Below are 25,000 nucleotides of genomic sequence, written 5' to 3'. Positions count from 1 at the left end.
TTAAATATCAGGAATTGTGAAAAAATGAGTTTAAATGTATTTGGCTAAGGCGTATATAAACTTCAGGCTTCAACTGTACATATGAGATGAGTAATGAAAGATATGTAAACATGATTAAAATGACCTTTATAACAATCAATGTCATGTATGGAGGTGGGAGAAGGTCCGTGTTAATTCTGTGAAGCGTTTCTACACTGGGGATGCGTCCCAAATAACTCCCTATTCCCTAAAAAGTGGTGCACTACTATTGACCAAAGGGTCCATAGAGCTCTGGTCTAAAGTAGTGCACTACATGGGGAATAGGGAGCCATTTGGGACACTACCCCTATGGAAGCATGGGGGAAAAGGGATGAGTGGGAGTTCAAAGCTAAATCATGTCGGTCGTTCTGCCATCGCCAGAGTCTGAAAGGAATGTTTTATCAGTTTTCTTTAATCCAAACTAAGGGGATTTTCGGACAGAGCTCAAGCTCTTTAGGATCCTCTCAGTCTTTAGCGATGACCCAAACGTGACCTCGAAGAGACGGGGAACGTTAGTTCCACGAGTCCTGCATCACGATCGTATTTTTAACTAGCCTTCGTCACAGATCTGACGGCACAAACGGATCTGACACCAGGGTGTATTTTTCTCTGCTCGGATCGTGCTCGGAATAGACAGAGGCTGTTACCTAGACAGTGCACTACTTTCGACCAGAGCCCTAGGTGCAAACTAGTGCTCTATGTAGGGTAATAGGGTGCCATTTAGGATGCACAGAGACTTCTGAGTCGTGCTAAACTACTCATTTGAATGTGAATGGTCTTTTGAGTGAATTCTCCTACCGCTACAGATTTCATCATTAGGTGAATGATTTTTTTTCCCCTTCTCCCTACTGTAGTGACATTTAACTACCTCACAGAGTCTCAATGGGGTGTGTTTTTCACCACACCGCTGCGTAGTTGTCCCCTCAGCGGTGACAGCCTTCATCAGCGACACCTCCCTACCTCCCGGAGCTGTCTCACAATCATTTCAAAATCATATTATGTGTTAGCAGTCACTGCCACTATGAAAATCTGTTTTAAAAATAATAAAAAAAAGATTTTGTAATGGTTCTGGATGGTGGTTCATTAACCTCGATGTCTGAGCATAACCTTTGGATCTGCCAATTGAATATCTACATATTTTCTAATATGGCACATAACAGAATTTATACAGTCTGATCAACAATGAATAAAACTCCTATTACATGTTATCACAAGGGGTTCAAGTAACAGCAACAAAACATCCCATGACTGAAACTGAAGTCGATCTCAGGTCGATTGTCTGCGGGGGGGGCAAAATGATCATCATGCTTTTAGGGAAAGAGGATCAATTTTGTACATGTTTTAAACTAATTCCAGTTACCATGCTTAGGGATCATTTTTATGTAGAAGGACTGAGAAGCTCAGTTCTGGAGACTTTTTAAAATGGACATTCTACTCCAAAACATATATATATATATATTTTTAAATGTATGATGCCGACATCATCTAAAATACAATTTCCACCTCCAGAAATGAAATATATATAAATATATATATAAATATTAGCATCAGATGTGCTATTAGCAATAGGCTTTATTACCCAACTGATGCAGCATAATGGCTACAAATAGAGAGACAGAAGCATGGGATTGGTCCCATCTGCATTCACCCCATTGGACACAACGATGTGTATAAACCCTGGATGACAGACAGGGGGCGCTGTACTGAAGCCACCGCGCAGCCATCTTTAGGACTCCTCATTTGTAAAGCATGTTTGGAAGCTATATATAAATACATTTATTCATGTTTAGTCTACATCATTTCTTGACACGTCTATTACAGACACTTTAATGCATACGTTTAAATTAGATTACGTGAGCTAAACATAAAAATGATCTTTAAAGTACTATTTTCAGAGAGTACTAATGTTACTGTCTGCACTACAACAACAACAATTCTTATTTACATGCAATTTTGCCCTTGAAACATTTAATTGAAATACTGTAGAATTCCATTCATTCCTATGGAGCACTGCCTCTACTGGGGAGAGCCAATATGGCCGACCGTTGGCTTCAAAGACTCTTAATGGCCAATACATAACGTCAGCAAACCAGGGTTAATATACATCATTCATTGTACACAACATCCTGATTGTTATCATTAATTATTATTCACTGAAATGTTTTAATTTCGTTGGTTCCTGGCCAACAGTATCAGCACACTGCTCGTCAAACATTTCATTATAAAATCATGGTCTTTGGGCATCACCTTTATTTTATTTAACTAGGCAAGTCAGTTAAGAACAAATTCTTATTTTCAACTAGAAACAGTGGGTTAACTGCCTGTTCAGGGGCAGAACAACAGATTTGTACCTTGCAGGATCGGGGGTTTGAACATGCAACGTTCCGGTTACTAGTACCACCACTAGTATCTAACCACTAGGCTACCCTGCCGCCCCTACACTCTAACCACTAGGCTACATTGCCGCCCCTACACTCTAACCACTAGGCTACCCTGCCGCCCCTACACTCTAACCACTAGGCTACCCTGCCGCCCCTACCCTCTAACCACTAGGCTACCCTGCCGCCCCTACACTCTAACCACTAGGCTACATTGCCGCCCCTACACTCTAACCACTAGGCTACCCTGCCGCCCCTACACTCTAACCACTAGGCTACCCTGCCGCCCCTACACTCTAACCACTAGGCTACCCTGCCGCCCCAACAACATTAATATGGTGTTGGTCCCCCCTTTGTTGCTATAACAGCCTCCACTCTTCTGGGAAAGCTTCCCACTAGATGTTGGAACATTGCTGTGGGGACTTGCTTCCATTCAGCCACAAGAGCATTAGTGAGGTCAGGCACTGATGTCGGGCGATTTGGCCTGGCTCCCAGTCTCCCCCATCTGGTGCCAAACCCAGATTCGTCCATCGGACAGCCAGATTGCGAACCGTGATTCATCACTCCAGAGTACGCATTTCCACTGCTCCAGAGTCCAATGGCGGCAAGCTTTACACCACTCCAGCCAACGCTTGGCATTGCGCATGGTGATTATAGGCTTGTGTACGGCTGGTCGGCTATAGAAACCCATTTCATGAAGCTCCCGACAAACAGTTTTTGTGCTGATGTAACCGGTCTAAAATTGCTAGCTAGTTAGCGGCGTGCGCGCTAATAGCGTTTCAATCGGTGACGTCACTCGCTCTGAGACCTTGAAGTAATTGTTCCCCTTGCTCTGCAAGGGCCGCGGCTTTTGTGGAGCGATGGGTAACGATGCTTCGTGGGTGTCAGTTGTTGATGTGTGCAGAGGGTCCCTGGTTTGAGACCAGGTAGGGGAGAGGAGTGGGACTGAAGCAAAACTGTTACACTGACGTTGCTTCCAGTGGCAGTTTGGAACTCGATAGTGAGTGTTGCAACAGAGGACAGATGATTTTTACCCGTTTCAGACCTCGGCGGTCCCGTTCTGTGAGCTTGTGTGGCCTACCACTTCGCGGCTGAGCCGTTGTTGCTCCTAGACGTTTCCACAGCTTTAGCAGGGCAGACATTTTACAAACTGACCTGTTGAAAAGGTGGCATTGTAAGTCACTGAGCTCTTCAGTCACTGAGCTCTTCAGTACGGGCCATTCTATCGCCAATGTTTGTCTATGGAGATTGCATGGTTGTGTGTTCAATTTATACACCTGTCAGCAAAAGGATGTGGCTGAAATATACTTTTGTCCATGTAGTGTTTGTCATTGCCCTCTTAAGACGCCATTGGCCCTGTAAGAGATCTGTTGCGCCTAAAGGGAAAAGGGGGGATACCTGGTCAGTTGTACAACTGAATGCATTCAACTGAAATGTGTCTTCCGCATTTAACCCAACCCCCCCATCATTAATGATGCCACCCCCTCAATTTTAGGAGTAGAAAAATAAAACGTGGCAGCAATGGAAAGCTGGGATCCGCATCCAAAACTACTTTCAAAAGTGATTTTCCTGCCATTGCATTCAGAATTGTCATAAACAAATCTTACATGACGGTGCATTAAGTACCAGTCTATTCCGTGGATTATGTACTTGATGATATGATGACCAGTAAACAGTCCATGATAAACAGTAGAAATTATAGTGCAGAGAGAGGACCATCAATATAATTCATGATGCTGTGGCTGACAGTGTTAATGGTCTCCCCTAACCCTAACCCACAATGACCTCGTTAGATGATAATGGTCCCCCTGCATCAACCCACAATGACCTCGTTAGATGATAATGGTCCCCCTACCTCACACCACAATGACCTCGTTAGATGATAATGGCCTCCCCCTACCTCACACCACAATGACCTCGTTAGATGATAATGGTCCCCCCCCTACATCACACCACAATGACCTCGTTAGATGATAATGGCCTCCCCCTGCATCACACCACAATGACCTCGTTAGATGATAATGGTCTCCCCCTACCTCACACCACAATACCTCGTTAGACGATAATAGTCTCTCCCTGCATCAACCCAAAATGACCTCGTTAGGTGATAATGGTCTCCCCCTGCATCACACCACAATGACATCGTTAGATGATAATGGCCTCCCCCTACCTCACACCACAATGACCTCGTTAGATGATAATGGTCCCCCCCACATCACACCACAATGACCTTGTTAGACGATAATGGCCTCCCCCTGCATCACACCACAGTGACCTCGTTAGATGATAATGGTCTCCCACTACCTCACACCACAATGACCTTGTTAGACGATAATGGTCTCTCCCTGCATCAACCCACAATGATCTCGTTAGATGATAATGGTCTCCCCCTGCATCAACCCACAATGACCTCGTTAGATGATAATGGTCCCCCCCTGCATCACACCACAATGACCTCGTTAGATGATAATGGCCTCCCCCTACCTCACACCACAATGACCTCGTTAGATGATAATGCCCCCCCCCCCCCCTACATCACACCACAATGACCTCGTTAGATGATAATGGTCACCCCCTGCATCAACCCACAATGACCTCGTTAGATGATAATGGTCTCCCCCTACCTCACACCACAATGACCTCGTTAGATGATAATGGTCTCCCCCTGCATCACACCACAATGACCTCGTTAGATGTTAATGGTCCCCCTACCTCACACCACAATGACCTCGTTAGATGATAATGGTCCCCCTACATCACACCACAATGACCTCGTTAGATGATAATGGTCTCCCCCTGCATCACACCACAATGACCTCGTTAGATGTTAATGGTCTCCCCCTGCATCAACCCACAATGACCTCGTTAGATGATAATGGTCTCCCCCTACCTCACACCACAATGACCTCGTTAGATGATAATGGTCTCCCCCTGCATCACACCACAATGACCTCGTTAGATGATAATGGTCTCCCCCTGCATCAACCCACAATGACCTCGTTAGATGATAATGGTCTCCCCCTGCATCACACCACAATGACCTCGTTAGATGATAATGGCCTCCCCCTACCTCACACCACAATGACCTCGTTAGATGATAATGGTCTCCCCCTACCTCACACCACAATGACCTCGTTAGATGATAATGGTCTCCCCCTGCATCACACCACAATGACCTCGTTAGATGATAAAGGTCTCCCCCTGCATCAACCCACAATGACCTCGTTAGATGATAATGGTCTCCCCCTGCATCACACCACAATGACCTCGTTAGATGTTAATGGTCCCCCTACCTCACACCACAATGACCTCGTTAGATGATAATGGTCCCCCTACATCACACCACAATGACCTCGTTAGATGATAATGGTCTCCCCCTGCATCACACCACAATGACCTCGTTAGATGTTAATGGTCTCCCCCTGCATCAACCCACAATGACCTCGTTAGATGATAATGGTCTCCCCCTACCTCACACCACAATGACCTCGTTAGATGATAATGGTCTCCCCCTGCATCAACCCACAATGACCTCGTTAGATGATAATGGTCTCCCCCTACCTCACACCACAATGACCTCGTTAGATGATAATGGTCTCCCCCTGCATCACACCACAATGACCTCGTTAGATGATAATGTCCCCCTCCTCACACCACAATGACCTCGTTAGATGATAATGGTCTCCCCCTGCATCACACCACAATGACCTCGTTAGATGATAATGTCCCCCTCCTCACACCACAATGACCTCGTTAGATGATAATGGTCTCCCCCTGCATCACACCACAATGACCTCGTTAGATGTTAATGGTCTCCCCCTGCATCAACCCAAAATGACCTCATTATATGATAATGGCCTCCCCCTGCATCAACCCACAATAACTTTGTTAGATGATAATGTCCCCCTACCTCACACCACAATGACCTCGTTAGATGATAATGGTCCCCCTACATCACACCACAATGACCTCGTTAGATGATAATGGTCTCCCCCTGCATCACACCACAATGACCTCGTTAGATGTTAATGGTCTCCCCCTGCATCAACCCACAATGACCTCGTTAGATGATAATGGTCTCCCCCTACCTCACACCACAATGACCTCATTAGATGATAATGGTCTCCCCCTGCATCACACCACAATGACCTCGTTAGATGATAATGTCCCCCTACCTCACACCATAATGACCTCGTTAGATGATAATGGTCCCCCTACATCACACCACAATGACCTCGTTAGATGATAATGGTCTCCCCCTGCATCACACCACAATGACCTCGTTAGATGTTAATGGTCTCCCCCTGCATCAATCCACAATGACCTCGTTATATGATAATGGCCTCCCCCTGCATCAACCCACAATGACTTCGTTAGATGATAATGGTCTCCCCCTGCATCAACCCACAATGACTTTGTTAGATGATAATGGTCTCCCCCTGCATCAACCCACAATGACCTCGTTAGATGATAATGGTCTCCCACTACCTCACACCACAATGACCTCGTTAGATGATAATGGTCTCCCCCTACCTCACACCACAATGACCTCGTTAGATGATAATGGTCCCCCCCTGCATCACACCACAATAACGTCATTAGATGATAATGGTCCCCCCTGCATCACACCACAATGACCTCGTTAGATGATAATGGCCTCCCCCTACCTCAACCCTCTACGGCCTCATTAGAACTACAGTTATGGGTTTACTTCCTGCAGGAATCACATACACACTAAAACTGCATACACAGCAGTGAAGGCACTGCAAGTCGGTGTGGATGAAAGCGCCTGCTGCTTTTCATTTTTGGTGTTTATACATGTATAGATCTCCGTCAGGCTGTGGGAGGACAGAGACAGACAGACGGACAGACGGACAGACAGACAGACAGACAGACCAATCAACCAACTGACCGACTGACTGACCAACTGACCAACTGACCGACTGATCGACCAACTGACCGACCGACCAATCGACCAACTGACCGAGTGACTGATCAACCAACTGACCGACCGGCCGACTGACTGACCTGTCTTGGAGGAGATGAGGGTGCAGGAAGTGCTGTGACTGTGGGTCAGAGGTTGGGTGTGTTGTGCCTGGATCTGGCAGTGGTCCTGGGCCTGGTGCTGTAGCCAGGGGTCAGCCAGCTGGGCCTGGTGCTGTACCCAGGGGTCAGCCAGCTGGGCCTGGTCCTGAACCTGGAGTTGAGGCACTGACTGCAGATGATGAGGTTAGAGGTGGAAGAAGACATATACTTAGTTGAGAATCGCGATTAAAATGTAAAATCTGTGTTAATAAAATACTAGAAAAGACTATAAAAACAGTAGAACGAGGAGCGGAAGAAGGGCACTAGCTCCCCCCCTCTCTTTGCATGTTAAGTGCAAGTCTATGGGTCAAATGTCCCCTCCCCTTTCTAAATGAGAAAGATGCTAAATCGAAATTTGGGATTGAAATTGGAATTGACTGGTCAACACTGATCGTGACCTAATTATCGTGATAAAATCCCTGCCTGTGGGTGTGTCTGGGGCTTGTCGTCGGGGGTGAGGGGCATAGACAGGAAGTGGTTGATGTTCTGTGGATGGGTTTGGCTCTGGGCCAGGCAGGGCAGGCTACGACGGGACGGCTTCAGGGTCTTCTCCTTCAGGATCTCACTGATGCTTGTGTGCATGCCTGGAAGGAGGGAGAGAGAGATTAATGAATTCATTAATTAACTGAATTGTCCAATGTGAATAAGAGTCTTTGCTGTGTTGTGTTGTTCCCCTAAGCCGGACACCATCATAGGCTGGGAGCAGCACAGGGTCAGCTGCTTGGGTTAAGTTGCTCAAGGGCACAACGGCAGTAGTCAATGGCAGTAGTTAATTATAGTAGTCAATGGCAGTAGTTAATTGTAGTAGTCAATTTATTTATTTATTTTATTTTATTTCACCTTTATTTAACCAGGTAGGCTAGTTGAGAACAAGTTCTCATTTGCAACTGCGACCTGGCCAAGATAAAGCATAGCAGTGTGAACTAGTTATTTGTAGTAGTTAATTGTAGTAGTTATTTGTAGTAGTCAATGGCAGTAGTTAATGGCAGGAGTCAAAGGCAGTAGTTAATTGTAGAAGTCAATGGCAGTAGTTAATTGTAGTAGTCAATGGCAGTAGTTAATTGTAGTAGTCAATGGAAGTAGTTAATTGTAGTAGTCAATGGAAGTAGTTAATTGTAGTAGTCAATGGAAGTAGTTAATTGTAGTAGTCAATGGAAGTAGTTAATTGTAGTAGTCAATGGAAGTAGTTAATTGTAGTAGTCAAAGGCAGTAGTTAATTGTAGTAGTCAATGGAAGTAGTTAATTGTAGTAGTCAAAGGCAGTAGTTAATTGTAGTAGTCAATGGCAGTAGTTAATTGTAGTAGTCAATGGAAGTAGTTAATTGTAGTAGTCAAAGGCAGTAGTTAATTGTAGTAGTTAATGGAAGTAGTTAATTGTAGTAGTTAATTGTCGTAGTCAATGGCAGTAGTCAATGGCAGTAGTTAATGGCAGTAGTTAATGGCAGTAGTTAATGGCAGTAGTTAATGGCGGTAGTTAATGGCAGTAGTTAATGGCAGTAGTCAATGGCAGTAGTCAATGGCAGTAGTCAATGGCAGTAGTTAATGGCAGTAGTTAATGGCAGTAGTTGGCACCCTGAGATTCTGATACCATCAACCCACTAATTGCCTTATTTTCCCTTAGGGTTTGAATCGGCATTCCTTCAGTTACTGTCCTGCTTCTCGAGGTTACCACTGCCCCTCTGAGAGGAGAGAGAGGGGGAGGTGTCGGAGAGACAGTGAGTGAATAGGAGGGGGGAATGACTCCAATCACTCAGGGGTCCCTCCTGTCAAGGAGTCAGGGTGTCATGGTGACATGGTGTCACGGTGAAATAGTGTCATGGTAGTGTCATGGTGACATGGTGTCATGGTGACATGGTGTCATGGTGAAATATTGTCATGGTGTCATGGTGACATGGTGACATGGTAACATGGTGTCATGGTGAAATGGTGTCATGGTGACATGGTAACGTGGTGTCATGGTGTCATGGTGACATGGTAACATGGTGTCATGGTGAAATGGTGTCATGGTGTCCTGGTGACATGGTGTCCTGGTGACATGGTAACGTGGTGTCATGGTGTCATGGTAACATGGTGTCATGGTGACATGGTGGCACGGTCACATGGTGGCATGGTGTCATGGTGACATACTTAGTAGGAGTGTATTACCGTCAGTGTACCCTCAATCCTCCCATCAAATCACATACCAACACAAAACTACTTAATGTAGGAGTACATCAGCATCAGTATACACTCAGTGACCAGTTTATTAGGTACACTGCCCCGTTCACGAAAAAGGTTCGCTCCTACAGACAGTGAGCCACGTGGTCGTGGCTTGCTATATAAAGCAGGCAGAAAGGCATTGAGACATTCAGTCACTGTTCCATTGAACATTAGAATGGACCAAACGAGTGACCTAAGTGGCTTTGAGCGTGGTCTGATTGTCTGTGCCAGGTGCGCAGGTTCTAGTATCTCAAAAACGAACCTCCTGGGCTTTTCACGCACGACAGTGTCTAGGGTTTACTGAGAACGGTGAGACAAAACAACAAAACATCCAGTCAGCGGCAGTCATGTGGATGAGAAACAGCTCGTTGATGAGAGGTGGAAGGAGAATGGCAGGAATCATGCAAGCTAACAGGCGGGCCCACAAACAGGCAAATTAAGGTGCAGCACAACAGTGGTGTGCAGAACGGCATCTCAGAACACACAACTTGACGGTCCTCGTCACGGATTGGCTAATTGCAGCAGACGACCACACCGGGTTCCACTCCTATCAGCTAAAAACAAGAAGAAGAAGCGGCTCCAGTGGGCACGCCATCACCAACACTGGACAATTTAGGAGTGGAAAAACATAGCCTGGTCCGACAAATACCAGTTCCTGTTGCGTCATGCTGATGGCAGAGTCAGGATTTGTAGAGGCAGCATGCGTCCATAGACCCGTCCTGCCTGGTGTCAACGGTACAGGCTGGTAGTGGTGGTGGTGTAATGGTGTGGGAATGTTTTTCCAGGAAAACGTTAGGTCCCTTGATACCGATGCATTGCAATCTAGCGAGAATGTTCAGCTAATTATGACAGTTATTTAAAGTACAGAATCTGGGTCAGTATTGTAGGAGTGCTGATGTAGGATAAATTTGACCTTCGTTTAGATGACTCATAATGAATACGATTATATGGATTAGAGGGGACCTAATCCTAGATCAGCACTCTGACCAGCACTAATTATAAAAGCAATATTTTATTATCTCATGTTATTATCATGGATGTTACAGGCAGCGGTCAGCTGCAAGGTTATTCTGACATCACAGAAATTAGTGGGTGAACGGATGAAGAAATCATAGACTCTATCCCAAATGGCACCATATTCCCTATATAGTGAACATTTTATCTAACGTCCTCAGACCAGACACAGCGATACTGTCTGACTCTCCCATCCTACCAGACACGGTGATACTGTCTGACTCTCCCATCCTACCAGACACAGCGATACTGTCTGACTCTCCCATCCTACCAGACACAGCGATACTGTCTGACTCTCCCATCCTACCAGACACAGCGATACTGTCTGACTCTCCCATCCTACCAGACACGGTGATACTGTCTGACTCTTCCATCCTACCAGACACAGTGATACTGTCTGACTCTCCCATCCTACCAGACACGGTGATACTGTCTGACTCTTCCATCCTACCAGACACAGCGATACTGTCTGACTCTCCCATCCTACCAGACACAGTGATACTGTCTGACTCTCCCATCCTACCAGACACGGTGATACTGTCTGACTCTTCCATCCTACCAGACACAGCGATACTGTCTGACTCTCCCATCCAACCAGACACAGTGATACTGTCTGACTCTCCCATCCTACCAGACACAGCGATACTGTCTGACTCTCCCATCCTACCAGACACAGTGATACTGTCTGACTCTCCAATCCTACCAGACACAGCAATACTGTCTGACTCTCCCATCCTACCAGACACAGTGATACTGTCTGACTCTCCCATCCTACCAGACACAGTGATACTGTCTGACTCTCCCATCCTACCAGACACAGCGATACTGTCTGACTCTCCCATCCTACCAGACACAGCGATACTGTCTGACTCTCCCATCCTACCAGACACAGCGATACTGTCTGACTCTCCCATCCTACCAGACACAGCGATACTGTCTGACTCTCCCATCCTACCAGACACAGCGATACTGTCTGACTCTCCCATCCTACCAGACACGGTGATACTGTCTGACTCTCCCATCCTACCAGACACGGTGATACTGTCTGACTCTCCCATCCTACCAGACACAGTGATACTGTCTGACTCTCCCATCCTACCAGACACAGCAATACTGTCTGACTCTCCCATCCTACCAGACACAGCGATACTGTCTGACTCTCCCATCCTACCAGACACAGCGATACTGTCTGACTCTCCCATCCTACCAGACACAGCGATACTGTCTGACTCTCCCATCCTACCAGACACGGCGATACTGTCTGACTCTCCCATCCTACCAGACACAGCGATACTGTCTGACTCTCCCATCCTACCAGACACGGTGATACTGTCTGACTCTCCCATCCTACCAGACACAGCGATACTGTCTGACTCTCCCATCCTACCAGACACAGCGATACTGTCTGACTCTCCCATCCTACCAGACACAGCGATACTGTCTGACTCTCCCATCCTACCAGACACGGTGATACTGGTGTAACTAATTAAAACATGTACAGAGTCATTCAATAGCTAATAAACATCATAAATGAGCAGCGATGAAAGCACTTTCCTCATTCCATCCTTCCCTCTATTCATTATAACCAGGCCTGTTTACTCATGAAATGTCTTAGCCCGCGTCCCAAATGACATTCTTCTACATTTAGGGAATAGGGTGTCATTTGGGACGCAGGGCTTTCTGAAGCCCTCTATTACACCACAGCAGCGGGAGGACTTCCTATTCACCTCCAACGTCACCTGGAATTCTCTCGGCGACCTTCTGCAGTGCTCAGCTACGTAGCTGCATTGGTAATTATCTCTCCTTCTCGCTTGGTCTCTTTCTTTCTCTCAAGCCCCCCCACTTCATCTCTACTCTCTTTTCTCCTCCCCTAATTCTTTCGTTCCCTCTTCCTATGTCTCTCTCTCTCTCCCTCTCGCATCTCTCTCTCTCATCTGTCTCTCCCTCTCTCATCTGTCTCTCCCTCTCTCATCTGTCTCTCCCTCCCTCCTTCTCTCCCCCTCTCTCCCTCCCTCCTTCTCTCCCTCATATGTCCTCAGGGCCTGTGTGCTACTGCTGTAAGAAGAGTAGCAATAACTCATTTCTGTCTCAACACATTGATTTCACCGGGGTTCCCTCTCCTGTTGGGCGAGAACAGACCCATTTAAAGATGTAAGGCATCAGGGCCAGGGGATCCACCAATCACGCTGCAGCTCTGCTTTTTTCTTCTGCAGCCTCACAGACATCAAATGAAGGAAGCTCTAGTGAAGGAAGCTCTAGTGAAGGAAGCTCTAGTGAAGTAAGTTATAGTGAAGGACGCTCTAGTGAAGGAAGCTCTAGTGAAGGAAGCTCTAGTGAAGTAAGTTATAGTGAAGGACGCTCTAGTGAAGGAAGCTCTAGTGAAGGAAGCTCTAGTGAAGGAAGCTCTAGTGAAGGAAGCTCTAGTGAAGAAAGCTCTAGTAAAGGAAGCTCTAGTAAAGGACGCTCTAGTAAAGAAAGCTCTAGTGAAGGAAGCTCTAGTAAAGGAAGCTCTAGTAAAGGAAGCTCTAGTAAAGAAAGCTCTAGTAAAGGAAGCTCTAGTAAAGGAAGCTCTAGTAAAGAAAGCTCTAGTGAAGGAAGCTCTAGTAAAGGAAGCTCTAGTAAAGGAAGCTCTAGGAAAGAAACCTCTAGTGAAGGAACCTCTAACAGTCCATAATGGCTCGGCTACATCATGAATACTGAATAAAGAATGCATGCATTGTCGTGACTCTTGGACCCATATCATTAACAATCCAAATGTGAAATCTAAATTGAGATTTACTTAATTCTGTTCCTTAGAGAAATAGAACGTTTTATACATATTCTTAAACGAGGGTACGAGTTCATAAGATAACATTGACAATGAGTGCAAACCAACGACAACATCATGCTTTAATCCTACTAACTGATTGTCCTATATATGTGTGTGTATTCATTAGGCCTAATTGTCATTTAAAACAAATATTTATCCTAAGCAATGGCATCTGTACACTCAAAAATCGGCTTTCAACAGCTGAATCCCTACCATATAAACTAATACATCCAGCTGCCACTAGCATCCTGTCCAGGGTGGTGTACTGGTGCATCAAGCTGACTCACGCTATAGAAACAGGAGATAGACTAGTGTCATGTGCAGGGTGGTGTACTGGTGCATCAAGCTGCCTCACGCTACAGAAACAGGAGATAGACTAGTGTCCTGTTCAGGGTGGTGTACTGGTGCATCAAGCTGCCTCACGCTACAGAAACAGGAGATAGACTAGTGTCCTGTCTAGGGGGTGTACTGGTGCATCAAGCTGCCTCACGCTACAGAAACAGGAGATAGACTAGTGTCATGTGCTGGGTGGTGTACTGGTGCATCAAGCTGACTCATGCTATAGAAACAGGAGATAGACTAGTGTCCTGTTCAGGGTGGTGTACTGGTGCATCAAGCTGCCTCACGCTACAGAAACAGGAGATAGACTAGTGTCATGTGCAGGGTGGTGTACTGGTGCATCAAGCTGACTCACGCTACAGAAACAGGAGATAGACTAGTGTCATGTGCAGGGTGGTGTACTGGTGCATCAAGCTGACTCACGCTATAGAAACAGGAGATAGACTAGTGTCCTGTTCAGGGTGGTGTACTGGTGCATCAAGCTGACTCACGCTATAGAAACAGGAGATAGACTAGTGTCCTGTTCAGGGTGGTGTACTGGTGCATCAAGCTGCCTCACGCTACAGAAACAGGAGATAGACTAGTGTCATGTGCAGGGTGGTGTACTGGTGCATCAAGCTGACTCACGCTATAGAAACAGGAGATAGACTAGTGTCCTGTCCAGGGGGTGTACTGTACATCAAGCTGACTCACACTACAGAAACAGGAGATAGACTAGCGTCCTGTCCAGGGGGTGTACTGTACATCAAGCTTACTCACACTACAGAAACAGGAGATAGACTAGCGTCCTGTCCAGGGTGGTGTACTGGTACATCAAGCTGACTCACACTACAGAAACAGGAGGTAGACTAGCATCCTGTCAAGGGAGTGTACTGGTACATCAAGCTGACTCATACTACAGAAACTGAAGCTAGACTAGCATCCTGTCTAGGGGGTGTACTGTACATCAAGCTGACTCACACTGCAGAAACAGGAGATAGACTAGTGTCCTGTCTAGGGGGTGTACTGTACATCAAGCTGACTCACACTACAGAAACTGAAGCTAGACTAGCATCCTGTCTAGGGGGTGTACTGTACATCAAGCTGACTCACACTACAGAAACAGGAGATAGACCAACGTCCTGTCTAGGGGGTGTACTGTACATCAAGCTGACTCACACTACAGAAACTGAAGCTAGACTAGCATCCTGTCTAGGGGGTGTACTGTACATCAAGCTGACTCACTCTACAGAAACTGAAGCTAGACTAGCATCCTGTCTAGGGGGTGTACTGTACATCAAGCTGACTCACACTACAGAAACAGGAGATAGACTAGTGTCCTGTCCAGGGGGTGTACTGTACATCAAGCTGACTCACACTACAGAAACAGGAGATAGACTAGCGTCCTGTCAAGGAGAAATACTTTATTTACGTAAGTATTCAGACCCTTTGCTATGAGACTCAGGTGCATCCATTCCGTTGATCATCCTTGAGATGTTTCTACAACTTGATTGGAGTCCAGCTGTGGTAAATTCAATTGATTGGACATGATTTGGAAAGGCACTCATCTGTCTATTTAAGGTCCCACAGTTGACAGTCCCACGGGAGACAGGATTGTGTCGAGGCACAGATCTGGGGAAGGGTACCAACAAAGTTCTGCAGCATTGAATGTCCCCAAGAACACAGTAGCCTCCATCATTCTTAAATGGAAGAAGTTTGGAACCACCTAGCCGCCCGGCCAAACTGAACAATCGGGGGAGAAGGGCCTTTGTGAGGGAGGTGGTCACTCTGACAGAGCTCCAGAGTTCCTCTGTGGAGATGGGAGAACCTTCCAGAAGGACAACCGTCTCTGCAGCACTCAGGCCTGTATGCTAGAGTGGACAGAACCTTCCAGAAGGACAACCATCTCTGCAGCACTCAGGCCTGTATGCTAGAGCCTCTCCTTAGTAAAAGGCACATGACTGCCCGCTTTGAGTTTTCCTAAAGGCACCTAAAGGACTCTCAGACCATAAGAAAGAAGATTCTCTGGTCTGATGAAAGATTGAACTCTTTGGCCTGAATGCCAAGCATCGCGTCTGGAGGAAACCTGGCCCTATCCCTAGGGTGAAGCATGGTGGCGGAAGCATTATGCTGTGGGATGTTTTTCAGCTGCAGGGACTGTGAGACTAGTCAGGATCGAGGGAAAGATGAACATAGTAAAGTACAGAGAGATCCTTGATGAAAACCTGCTCTAGAGAGCTCAGGACCTCAGACAGGGGCGAATGTTCACCTTCCAACAGGACAACAACCCTAAGGACACAGCCAAGACAACGCAGTGCATGGGGACAAATCTCTGAATGCCCTTGAGTGGCCCAGCCGGAGCCCGGACTTGAACCCGATCGAACATCTCTGACGAGATGTGATAATAGCTGTGCAGCAATGCTCCCCATTGACAGAGATTGAGAGGATCTGTAGAGAAGAATGGGAGAAACTCGCCAAATACAGGTGTGCCAAGCTTGTTGCGTAATCGCTGCCAAAGGTGATTCAACAAAGTACTGAGTAAAGGGTCTGAATAGTTATGTAAATATGATATTTTAAGTTTTTTATTTGTAATACATTTGTAAAAGTTTTTGCTTTGTCATTATGATGAAGTAAAAAAACAATGTAATACATTTTAGAATAAGGCTGTAATGTAACAAAATGTGGAAAATGTGAAGCGGCCTGAATACTTTCTGAATGCACTGTATTGACTCAGGGTCTGGAATACTTATCTAATAAAATATAGTAGGGTTTTATTTTGTATAAATGTTTTAGAAATGGTGATGCAGCCAGTCAAGATGCTCTCGATGGTGCAGCTGTTTGACTTTTTGATGATCCGAGGGCTTATGCCAAATCTTTTTAGCCTCCTGAGGGGAAAGAGGCACTAATCTCATAAGCCTGGAGCTAGACTCAACATGTCTGTCCCTGACCAATAAGACTGGAGCTAGTCTCAGCGTGTCTATCCCTGACCCAATAAGACTGTATCTAGTCTCAACATGTCTGTCCCTGACCAATTAGACTGGAGCTAGTCTCAGCGTGTCTATCCCTGACCCAATAAGACTGTATCTAGTCTCAACATGTCTGTCCCTGACCAATAAGACTGGAGCTAGACTCAACGTGTCTACCCCTGACCCAATAAGACTGTATCTAGTCTCAACATGTCTGTCCCTGACCAATAAGACTTGGAGCTAGCCTCAACATGTCTACCCCTGACCAATAAGACTGGATCTAGACTCAACATAACTCTCAGTCAGTAGAAGTAGCAGCTGGTTTAATGGGCCTGTAGAGGCATGGCTCGGTGACTCCCCAATGCCAATGAGTTTAAAATAGTCCTTCCTTTGTTGTAATATTTAATTGTGTTTTTCTTGAAAATAAACAAAACACATATATACACACAACAATAGACAACTTAACATTTACAAACATGAAATAGACCTTCCACTGAATGTGCTTGCTCTTGTGTGAAATTAGCTCCTGTGGAAATTCATCATGGGTTTGGAGAAGGAACACAAACTGCAAACTCTTTCAACCCAGTCGCCAGAGGGAACGTGACGTTGGGGGGGGGGGGGGGGGGGGGGGAATCCAGCCACATGTAGAGATAAAGAGACTATGACATCACCGCCAGGCTAAAAAACCTTTTGTTTGAATATTTCATGTGCTCTAAAATGTCTGTCTGAACTCTTGTCCCAGCAACAGGCCAGCTGTGTGCTGCATTTTATAAGTATCTCTCTGTATGTCTGTCTCACACACACACACACACACGCACACACGCGCACACACACACACACACACACACTGTATAAGTTTATAATTTAAATATATATATATATATATATAAAGGGTTTATCTACTATGCAATCCAGCTGTTAATCTGGCAGTCAAGCCAGATGTTAATCTGGCTGTTCTGCGGGGTGATGGATAGAACCGGTTTATTAAGAGAGAGTTAATCATGTGTGTGTGTGTGTGTGTGTGTGTGTGTGTGTGTGTGTGAGACAGACATACAGAGAGATACTTAGGGAAGTTTATGGGCGGGTCAGTGGGACAGTCTTGTAGAGTGGAAGATGGTGAGAAAAAAAGACAATAAAGAAAAGAGGTAAAGAGCTGTGATGAGAAGCACCTCCATAGACCAACCACTGTGTGTCGAGGTGTGATGAGAAGCACCTCCATAGACCAACCACTGTGTGTCGAGGTGTGATGAGAAGCACCTCCATAGACCAACCACTGTGTGTCGAGGTGGAATGAGAAGCACCTCCATAGACCAGCCACTGTGTGTCGAGGTGTGATGAGAAGCACCTCCATAGACCAACCACTGTGTGTCGAGGTGTGATGAGAAGCACCTCCATAGACCAACCACTGTGTGTCGAGGTGGGATGAGAAGCACCTCCATAGACCAGCCACTGTGTGTCGAGGTGTGATGAGAAGCACCTCCATAGACCAGCCACTGTGTGTCGAGGTGGGATGAGAAGCACCTCCATAGACCAACCACTGTGTGTCGAGGTGGGATGAGAAGCACCTCCATAGACCAGCCACTGTGTGTCGAGGTGTGATGAGAAGCACCTCCATAGACCAGCCACTGTGTGTCGAGGTGTGATGAGAAGCACCTCAATAGACCAGCCACTGTGTGTCGAGGTGGGATGAGAAGCACCTCCATAGACCAGCCACTGTGTGTCGAGGTGTGATGAGAAGCACCTCCATAGACCAGCCACTGTGTGTCGAAGTGGGATGAGAAGCACCTCCATAGACCAGCCACTGTGTGTCGAGGTGTGATGAGAAGCACCTCCATAGACCAGCCACTGTGTGTCGAGGTGTGATGAGAAGCACCTCCATAGACCAACCACTGTGTGTCGAGGTGGGATGAGAAGCACCTCCATAGACCAACCACTGTGTGTCGAGGTGTGATGAGAAGCACCTCCATAGACCAACCACTGTGTGTCGAGGTGTGATGAGAAGCACCTCCATAGACCAACCACTGTGTGTCGAGGTGTGATGAGAAGCACCTCCATAGACCAACCACTGTGTGTCGAGGTGTGATGAGAAGCACCTTCATAGACCAGCCACTGTGTGTCGAGGTGTGATGAGAAGCACCTTCATAGACCAGCCACTGTGTGTCGAGGTGTGATGAGAAGCACCTCCATAGACCAGCCACTGTGTGTCGAGGTGTGATGAGAAGCACCTCCATAGACCAACCACTGTGTGTCGAGGTGTGATGAGAAGCACCTCCATAGACCAACCACTGTGTGTCGAGGTGTGATGAGAAGCACCTTCATAGACCAGCCACTGTGTGTCGAGGTGTGATGAGAAGCACCTTCATAGACCAGCCACTGTGTGTCGAGGTGTGATGAGAAGCACCTCCATAGACCAGCCACTGTGTGTCGAGGTGTGATGAGAAGCACCTCCATAGACCAACCACTGTGTGTCGAGGTGTGATGAGAAGCACCTCCATAGACCAGCCACTGTGTGTCGAGGTGTGATGAGAAGCACCTCCATAGACCAACCACTGTGTGTCGAGGTGTGATGAGAAGCACCTCCATAGACCAGCCGCTGTGTGTCGAGGTGTGATGAGAAGCACCTCCATAGACCAGCCACTGTGTGTCGAGGTGTGATGAGAAGCACCTCCATAGACCAGCCACTGTGTGTCGAGGTGTGATGAGAAGCACCTCCATAGACCAACCACTGTGTGTCGAGGTGTGATGAGAAGCACCTCCATAGACCAGCCACTGTGTGTCGAGGTGTGATGAGAAGCACCTCCATAGACCAGCCACTGTGTGTCGAGGTGTGATGAGAAGCACCTCCATAGACCAGCCACTGTGTGTCGAGGTGTGATGAGAAGCACCTCCATAGACCAGCCACTGTGTGTCGAGGTGGGATGAGAAGCACCTCCATAGACCAGCCACTGTGTGTCGAGGTGGGATGAGAAGCACCTCCATAGACCAACCACTGTGTGTCGAGGTGGGATGAGAAGCACCTCCATAGACCAGCCATTGTGTGTCGAGGTGGGATGAGAAGCACCTCCATAGACCAACCACTGTGTGTCGAGGTGGGATGAGAAGCACCTCCATAGACCAGCCACTGTGTGTCGAGGTGTGATGAGAAGCACCTCCATAGACCAGCCACTGTGTGTCGAGGTGGAATGAGAAGCACCTCCATAGACCAACCACTGTGTGTCGAGGTGTGATGAGAAGCACCTCCATAGACCAGCCACTGTGTGTCGAGGTGTGATGAGAAGCACCTCCATAGACCAGCCACTGTGTGTCGAGGTGTGATGAGAAGCACCTCCATAGACCAACCACTGTGTGTCGAGGTGTGATGAGAAGCACCTCCATAGACCAGCCACTGTGTGTCGAGGTGTGATGAGAAGCACCTCAATAGACCAGCCACTGTGTGTCGAGGTGTGATGAGAAGCACCTCCATAGACCAGCCACTGTGTGTCGAGGTGTGATGAGAAGCACCTCCATAGACCAGCCACTGTGTGTCGAGGTGTGATGAGAAGCACCTCCATAGACTAGCCACTGTGTGTCGAGGTGTGATGAGAAGCTCCTCCATAGACCAGCCACTGTGTGTCGAGGTGTGATGAGAAGCACCTCCATAGACCAGCCACTGTGTGTCGAGGTGTGATGAGAAGCACCTCCATAGACCAACCACTGTGTGTCGAGGTGTGATGAGAAGCACCTCCATAGACCAGCCACTGTGTGTCGAGGTGTGATGAGAAGCACCTCCATAGACCAGCCACTGTATGTCGAGGTGTGATGAGAAGCACCTCCATAGACCAACCACTGTGTGTCGAGGTGTGATGAGAAGCACCTCCATAGACCAGCCACTGTGTGTCGAGGTGGGATGAGAAGCACCTCCATAGACCAGCCACTGTGTGTCGAGGTGTGATGAGAAGCACCTCCATAGACCAGCCACTGTGTGTCGAGGTGTGATGAGAAGCACCTCCATAGACCAGCCACTGTGTGTCGAGGTGGAATGAGAAGCACCTCCATAGACCAACCACTGTGTGTCGAGGTGTGATGAGAAGCACCTCCATAGACCAGCCACTGTGTGTCGAGGTGTGATGAGAAGCACCTCCATAGACCAGCCACTGTGTGTCGAGGTGTGATGAGAAGCACCTCCATAGACCAACCACTGTGTGTCGAGGTGTGATGAGAAGCACCTCCATAGACCAGCCACTGTGTGTCGAGGTGTGATGAGAAGCTCCTCCATAGACCAACCACTGTGTGTCGAGGTGTGATGAGAAGCACCTCCATAGACCAGCCACTGTGTGTCGAGGTGTGATGAGAAGCACCTCCATAGACCAACCACTGTGTTGAGGTGTGATGAGAAGCACCTCCATAGACCAGCCACTGTGTGTCGAGGTGTGATGAGAAGCACCTCCATAGACCAGCCACTGTATGTCGAGGTGTGATGAGAAGCACCTCCATAGACCAACCACTGTGTGTCGAGGTGTGATGAGAAGCACCTCCATAGACCAGCCACTGTGTGTCGAGGTGGGATGAGAAGCACCTCCATAGACCAGCCACTGTGTGTCGAGGTGTGATGAGAAGCACCTCCATAGACCAGCCACTGTGTGTCGAGGTGGGATGAGAAGCACCTCCATAGACCAACCACTGTGTGTCGAGGTGTGATGAGAAGCACCTCCATAGACCAACCACTGTGTGTCGAGGTGGGATGAGAAGCACCTCCATAGACCAACCACTGTGTGTCGAGGTGGGATGAGAAGCACCTCCATAGACCAACCACTGTGTGTCGAGGTGTGATGAGAAGCACCTCCATAGACCAGCAACTGTGTGTCGGGGTGTGATGAGAAGCACCTCCATAGACCAACCACTGTGTGTCGAGGTGTGATGAGAAGCACCTCCATAGACCAGCCACTGTGTGTTGAGGTGGGATGAGAAGCACCTCCATAGACCAACCACTGTGTGTCGAGGTGGGATGAGAAGCACCTCCATAGAACAACCACTGTGTGTCGAGGTGTGATGAGAAGCACCTCCATAGACCAGCCACTGTGTGTCGAGGTGTGATGAGAAGCACCTCCATAGACCAACCACTGTGTGTCGAGGTGGGATGAGAAGCACCTCCATAGACCAACCACTGTGTATCGAGGTGTGATGAGAAGCACCTCCATAGACCAGCCATTGTGTGTTGAGGTGTGATGGGAAGCACCTCCATAGACCAACCACTGTGTGTCGAGGTGTGATGAGAAGCACCTCCATAGACCAGCCACTGTGTGTCGAGGTGTGATGAGAAGCACCTCCATAGACCAGCCACTGTGTGTCGAGCTGTGATGAGAAGCACCTCCATAGACCAGCCACTGTGTGTCGAGGTGGGATGAGAAGCGCCTCCATAGACCAACCACTGTGTGTCGAGGTGTGATGAGAAGCACCTCCATAGACCAGCCACTGTGTGTCGAGGTGTGATGAGAAGCACCTCCATAGACCAACCACTGTGTGTCGAGGTGTGATGAGAAGCACCTCCATAGACCAACCACTGTGTATCGAGGTGTGATGAGAAGCACCTCCATAGACCAGCCACTGTGTGTCGAGGTGGGATGAGAAGCACCTCCATAGACCAACCACTGTGTGTCGAGGTGTGATGAGAAGCACCTCCATAGACCAGCCACTGTGTGTCGAGGTGTGATGAGAAGCACCTCCATAGACCAACCACTGTGTGTCGGGGTGTGATGAGAAGCACCTCCATAGACCAGCCACTGTGTGTCGAGGTGTGATGAGAAGCACCTCCATAGACCAGCCACTGTGTGTCGAGGTGTGATGAGAAGCACCTCCATAGACCAGCCACTGTGTGTTGAGGTGGGATGAGAAGCACCTCCATAGACCAACCACTGTGTGTCGAGGTGTGATGAGAAGCACCTCCATAGACCAGCCACTGTGTGTCGAGGTGTGATGAGAAGCACCTTCATAGACCAGCCACTGTGTGTCGAGGTGTGATGAGAAGCACCTCCATAGACCAACCACTGTGTGTCGAGGTGTGATGAGAAGCACCTCCATAGACCAGCCACTGTGTGTCGAGGTGTGATGAGAAGCACCTCCATAGACCAGCCACTGTGTGTCGAGGTGTGATGAGAAGCACCTCCATAGACCAGCCACTGTGTGTCGAGGTGTGATGAGAAGCACCTCCATAGACCAGCCACTGTGTGTCGAGGTGTGATGAGAAGCACCTCCATAGACCAGCCACTGTGTGTCGAAGTGGGATGAGAAGCACCTCCATAGACCAGCCACTGTGTGTCGAGGTGGGATGAGAAAGCACCTCCATAGACCAACCACTGTGTGTCGAGGTGGGATGAGAAGCACCTCCATAGACCAACCACTGTGTGTCGAGGTGTGATGAGAAGCACCTCCATAGACCAACCACTGTGTGTCGAGGTGTGATGAGAAGCACCTCCATAGACCAACCACTGTGTGTCGAAGTGGGATGAGAAGCACCTCCATAGACCAACCACTGTGTGTCGAGGTGTGATGAGAAGCACCTCCATAGACCAACCACTGTGTGTCGAGGTGTGATGAGAAGCACCTCCATAGACCAACCACTGTGTGTCGAGGTGGAATGAGAAGCACCTCCATAGACCAACCACTGTGTGTCGAGGTGGAATGAGAAGCACCTCCATAGACCAACCACTGTGTGTCGAGGTGGAATGAGAAGCAGCTCCATAGACCAACCACTGTGTGTCGAGGTGGAATGAGAAGCACCTCCATAGACCAACCACTGTGTGTCGAGGTGGAATGAGAAGCACCTCCATAGACCGACCACTGTGTGTCGAGGTGGGTTGAGAAGCACCTCCATAGACCAGCCACTGTGTGTCGAGGTGGAATGAGAAGCACCTCCATAGACCAACCACTGTGTGTCGAGGTGGGTTGAGAAGCACCTCCATAGACCAACCACTGTGTGTCGAGGTGTGATGAGAAGCACCTTCATAGACCAGCCACTGTGTGTCGAGGTGTGATGAGAAGCACCTCCATAGACCAGCCACTGTGTGTCGAGGTGTGATGAGAAGCACCTCCATAGACCAGCCACTGTGTGTCGAGGTGTGATGAGAAGCACCTCCATAGACCAGCCACTGTGTGTCGAGGTGTGATGAGAAGCACCTCCATAGACCAGCCACTGTGTGTCGAGGTGTGATGAGAAGCACCTCCATAGACCAGCCACTGTGTGTCGAGGTGTGATGAGAAGCACCTCCATAGACCAGCCACTGTGTGTCGAGGTGTGATGAGAAGCACCTCCATAGACCAGCCACTGTGTGTCGAAGTGGGATGAGAAGCACCTCCATAGACCAGCCACTGTGTGTCGAGGTGGGATGAGAAAGCACCTCCATAGACCAACCACTGTGTGTCGAGGTGGGATGAGAAGCACCTCCATAGACCAACCACTGTGTGTCGAGGTGTGATGAGAAGCACCTCCATAGACCAACCACTGTGTGTCGAGGTGTGATGAGAAGCACCTCCATAGACCAACCACTGTGTGTCGAAGTGGGATGAGAAGCACCTCCATAGACCAACCACTGTGTGACGAGGTGTGATGAGAAGCACCTCCATAGACCAACCACTGTGTGTCGAGGTGTGATGAGAAGCACCTCCATAGACCAACCACTGTGTGTCGAGGTGTGATGAGAAGCACCTCCATAGACCAACCACTGTGTGTCAAGGTGGAATGAGAAGCACCTCCATAGACCAACCACTGTGTGTCGAGGTGTGATGAGAAGCACCTCCATAGACCAACCACTGTGTGTCGAGGTGTGATGAGAAGCACCTCCATAGACCAGCCACTGTGTGTCGAGGTGGGATGAGAAGCACCTCCATAGACCGACCACTGTGTGTCGAGGTGTGATGAGAAGCACCTCCATAGACCAACCACTCTATGTCGAGGTGTGATGAGAAGCACCTCCATAGAACAACCACTGTGTGTCGAGGTGTGATGAGAAGCACCTCCATAGACCAACCACTGTGTGTCGAGGTGGGATGAGAAGCACCTCCATAGACCAACCACTGTGTGTCGAGGTGTGATGAGAAGCACCTCCATAGACCAACCACTGTGTGTCGAGGTGTGATGAGAAGCACCTCCATAGACCAACCACTGTGTGTCGAAGTGGGATGAGAAGCACCTCCATAGACCAACCACTGTGTGACGAGGTGTGATGAGAAGCACCTCCA

General features: G+C 48.1%; 1 protein-coding gene across 1 annotated transcript in view; it reads right to left on the bottom strand.

Moving 5' to 3' along the window:
• The window catches only part of LOC110522704 (anoctamin-3), a 135,029-nt gene that overhangs the window by 78,297 nt on the left and 31,732 nt on the right, over positions 1 to 25,000 (bottom strand). The window contains exons 2-3 of the mRNA XM_036968983.2: positions 7,904 to 8,065; positions 7,425 to 7,622 (exon numbers count right to left, since the gene is read on the bottom strand). Of these exons, the coding sequence (XP_036824878.2) occupies positions 7,425 to 7,622; positions 7,904 to 8,065 (360 nt within the window). The remainder of the gene's footprint in view (positions 1 to 7,424; positions 7,623 to 7,903; positions 8,066 to 25,000) is intronic.

Source organism: Oncorhynchus mykiss, chromosome 4 (genome assembly GCF_057628025.1).
Source record: "Oncorhynchus mykiss isolate SJ-2025 chromosome 4, ASM5762802v1, whole genome shotgun sequence".
NCBI lineage: Eukaryota > Metazoa > Chordata > Actinopteri > Salmoniformes > Salmonidae > Oncorhynchus > Oncorhynchus mykiss.
The sequence above is the reverse complement of the archived record's forward strand: the minus strand, read 5'-3'. Positions and strand labels throughout refer to the sequence as shown.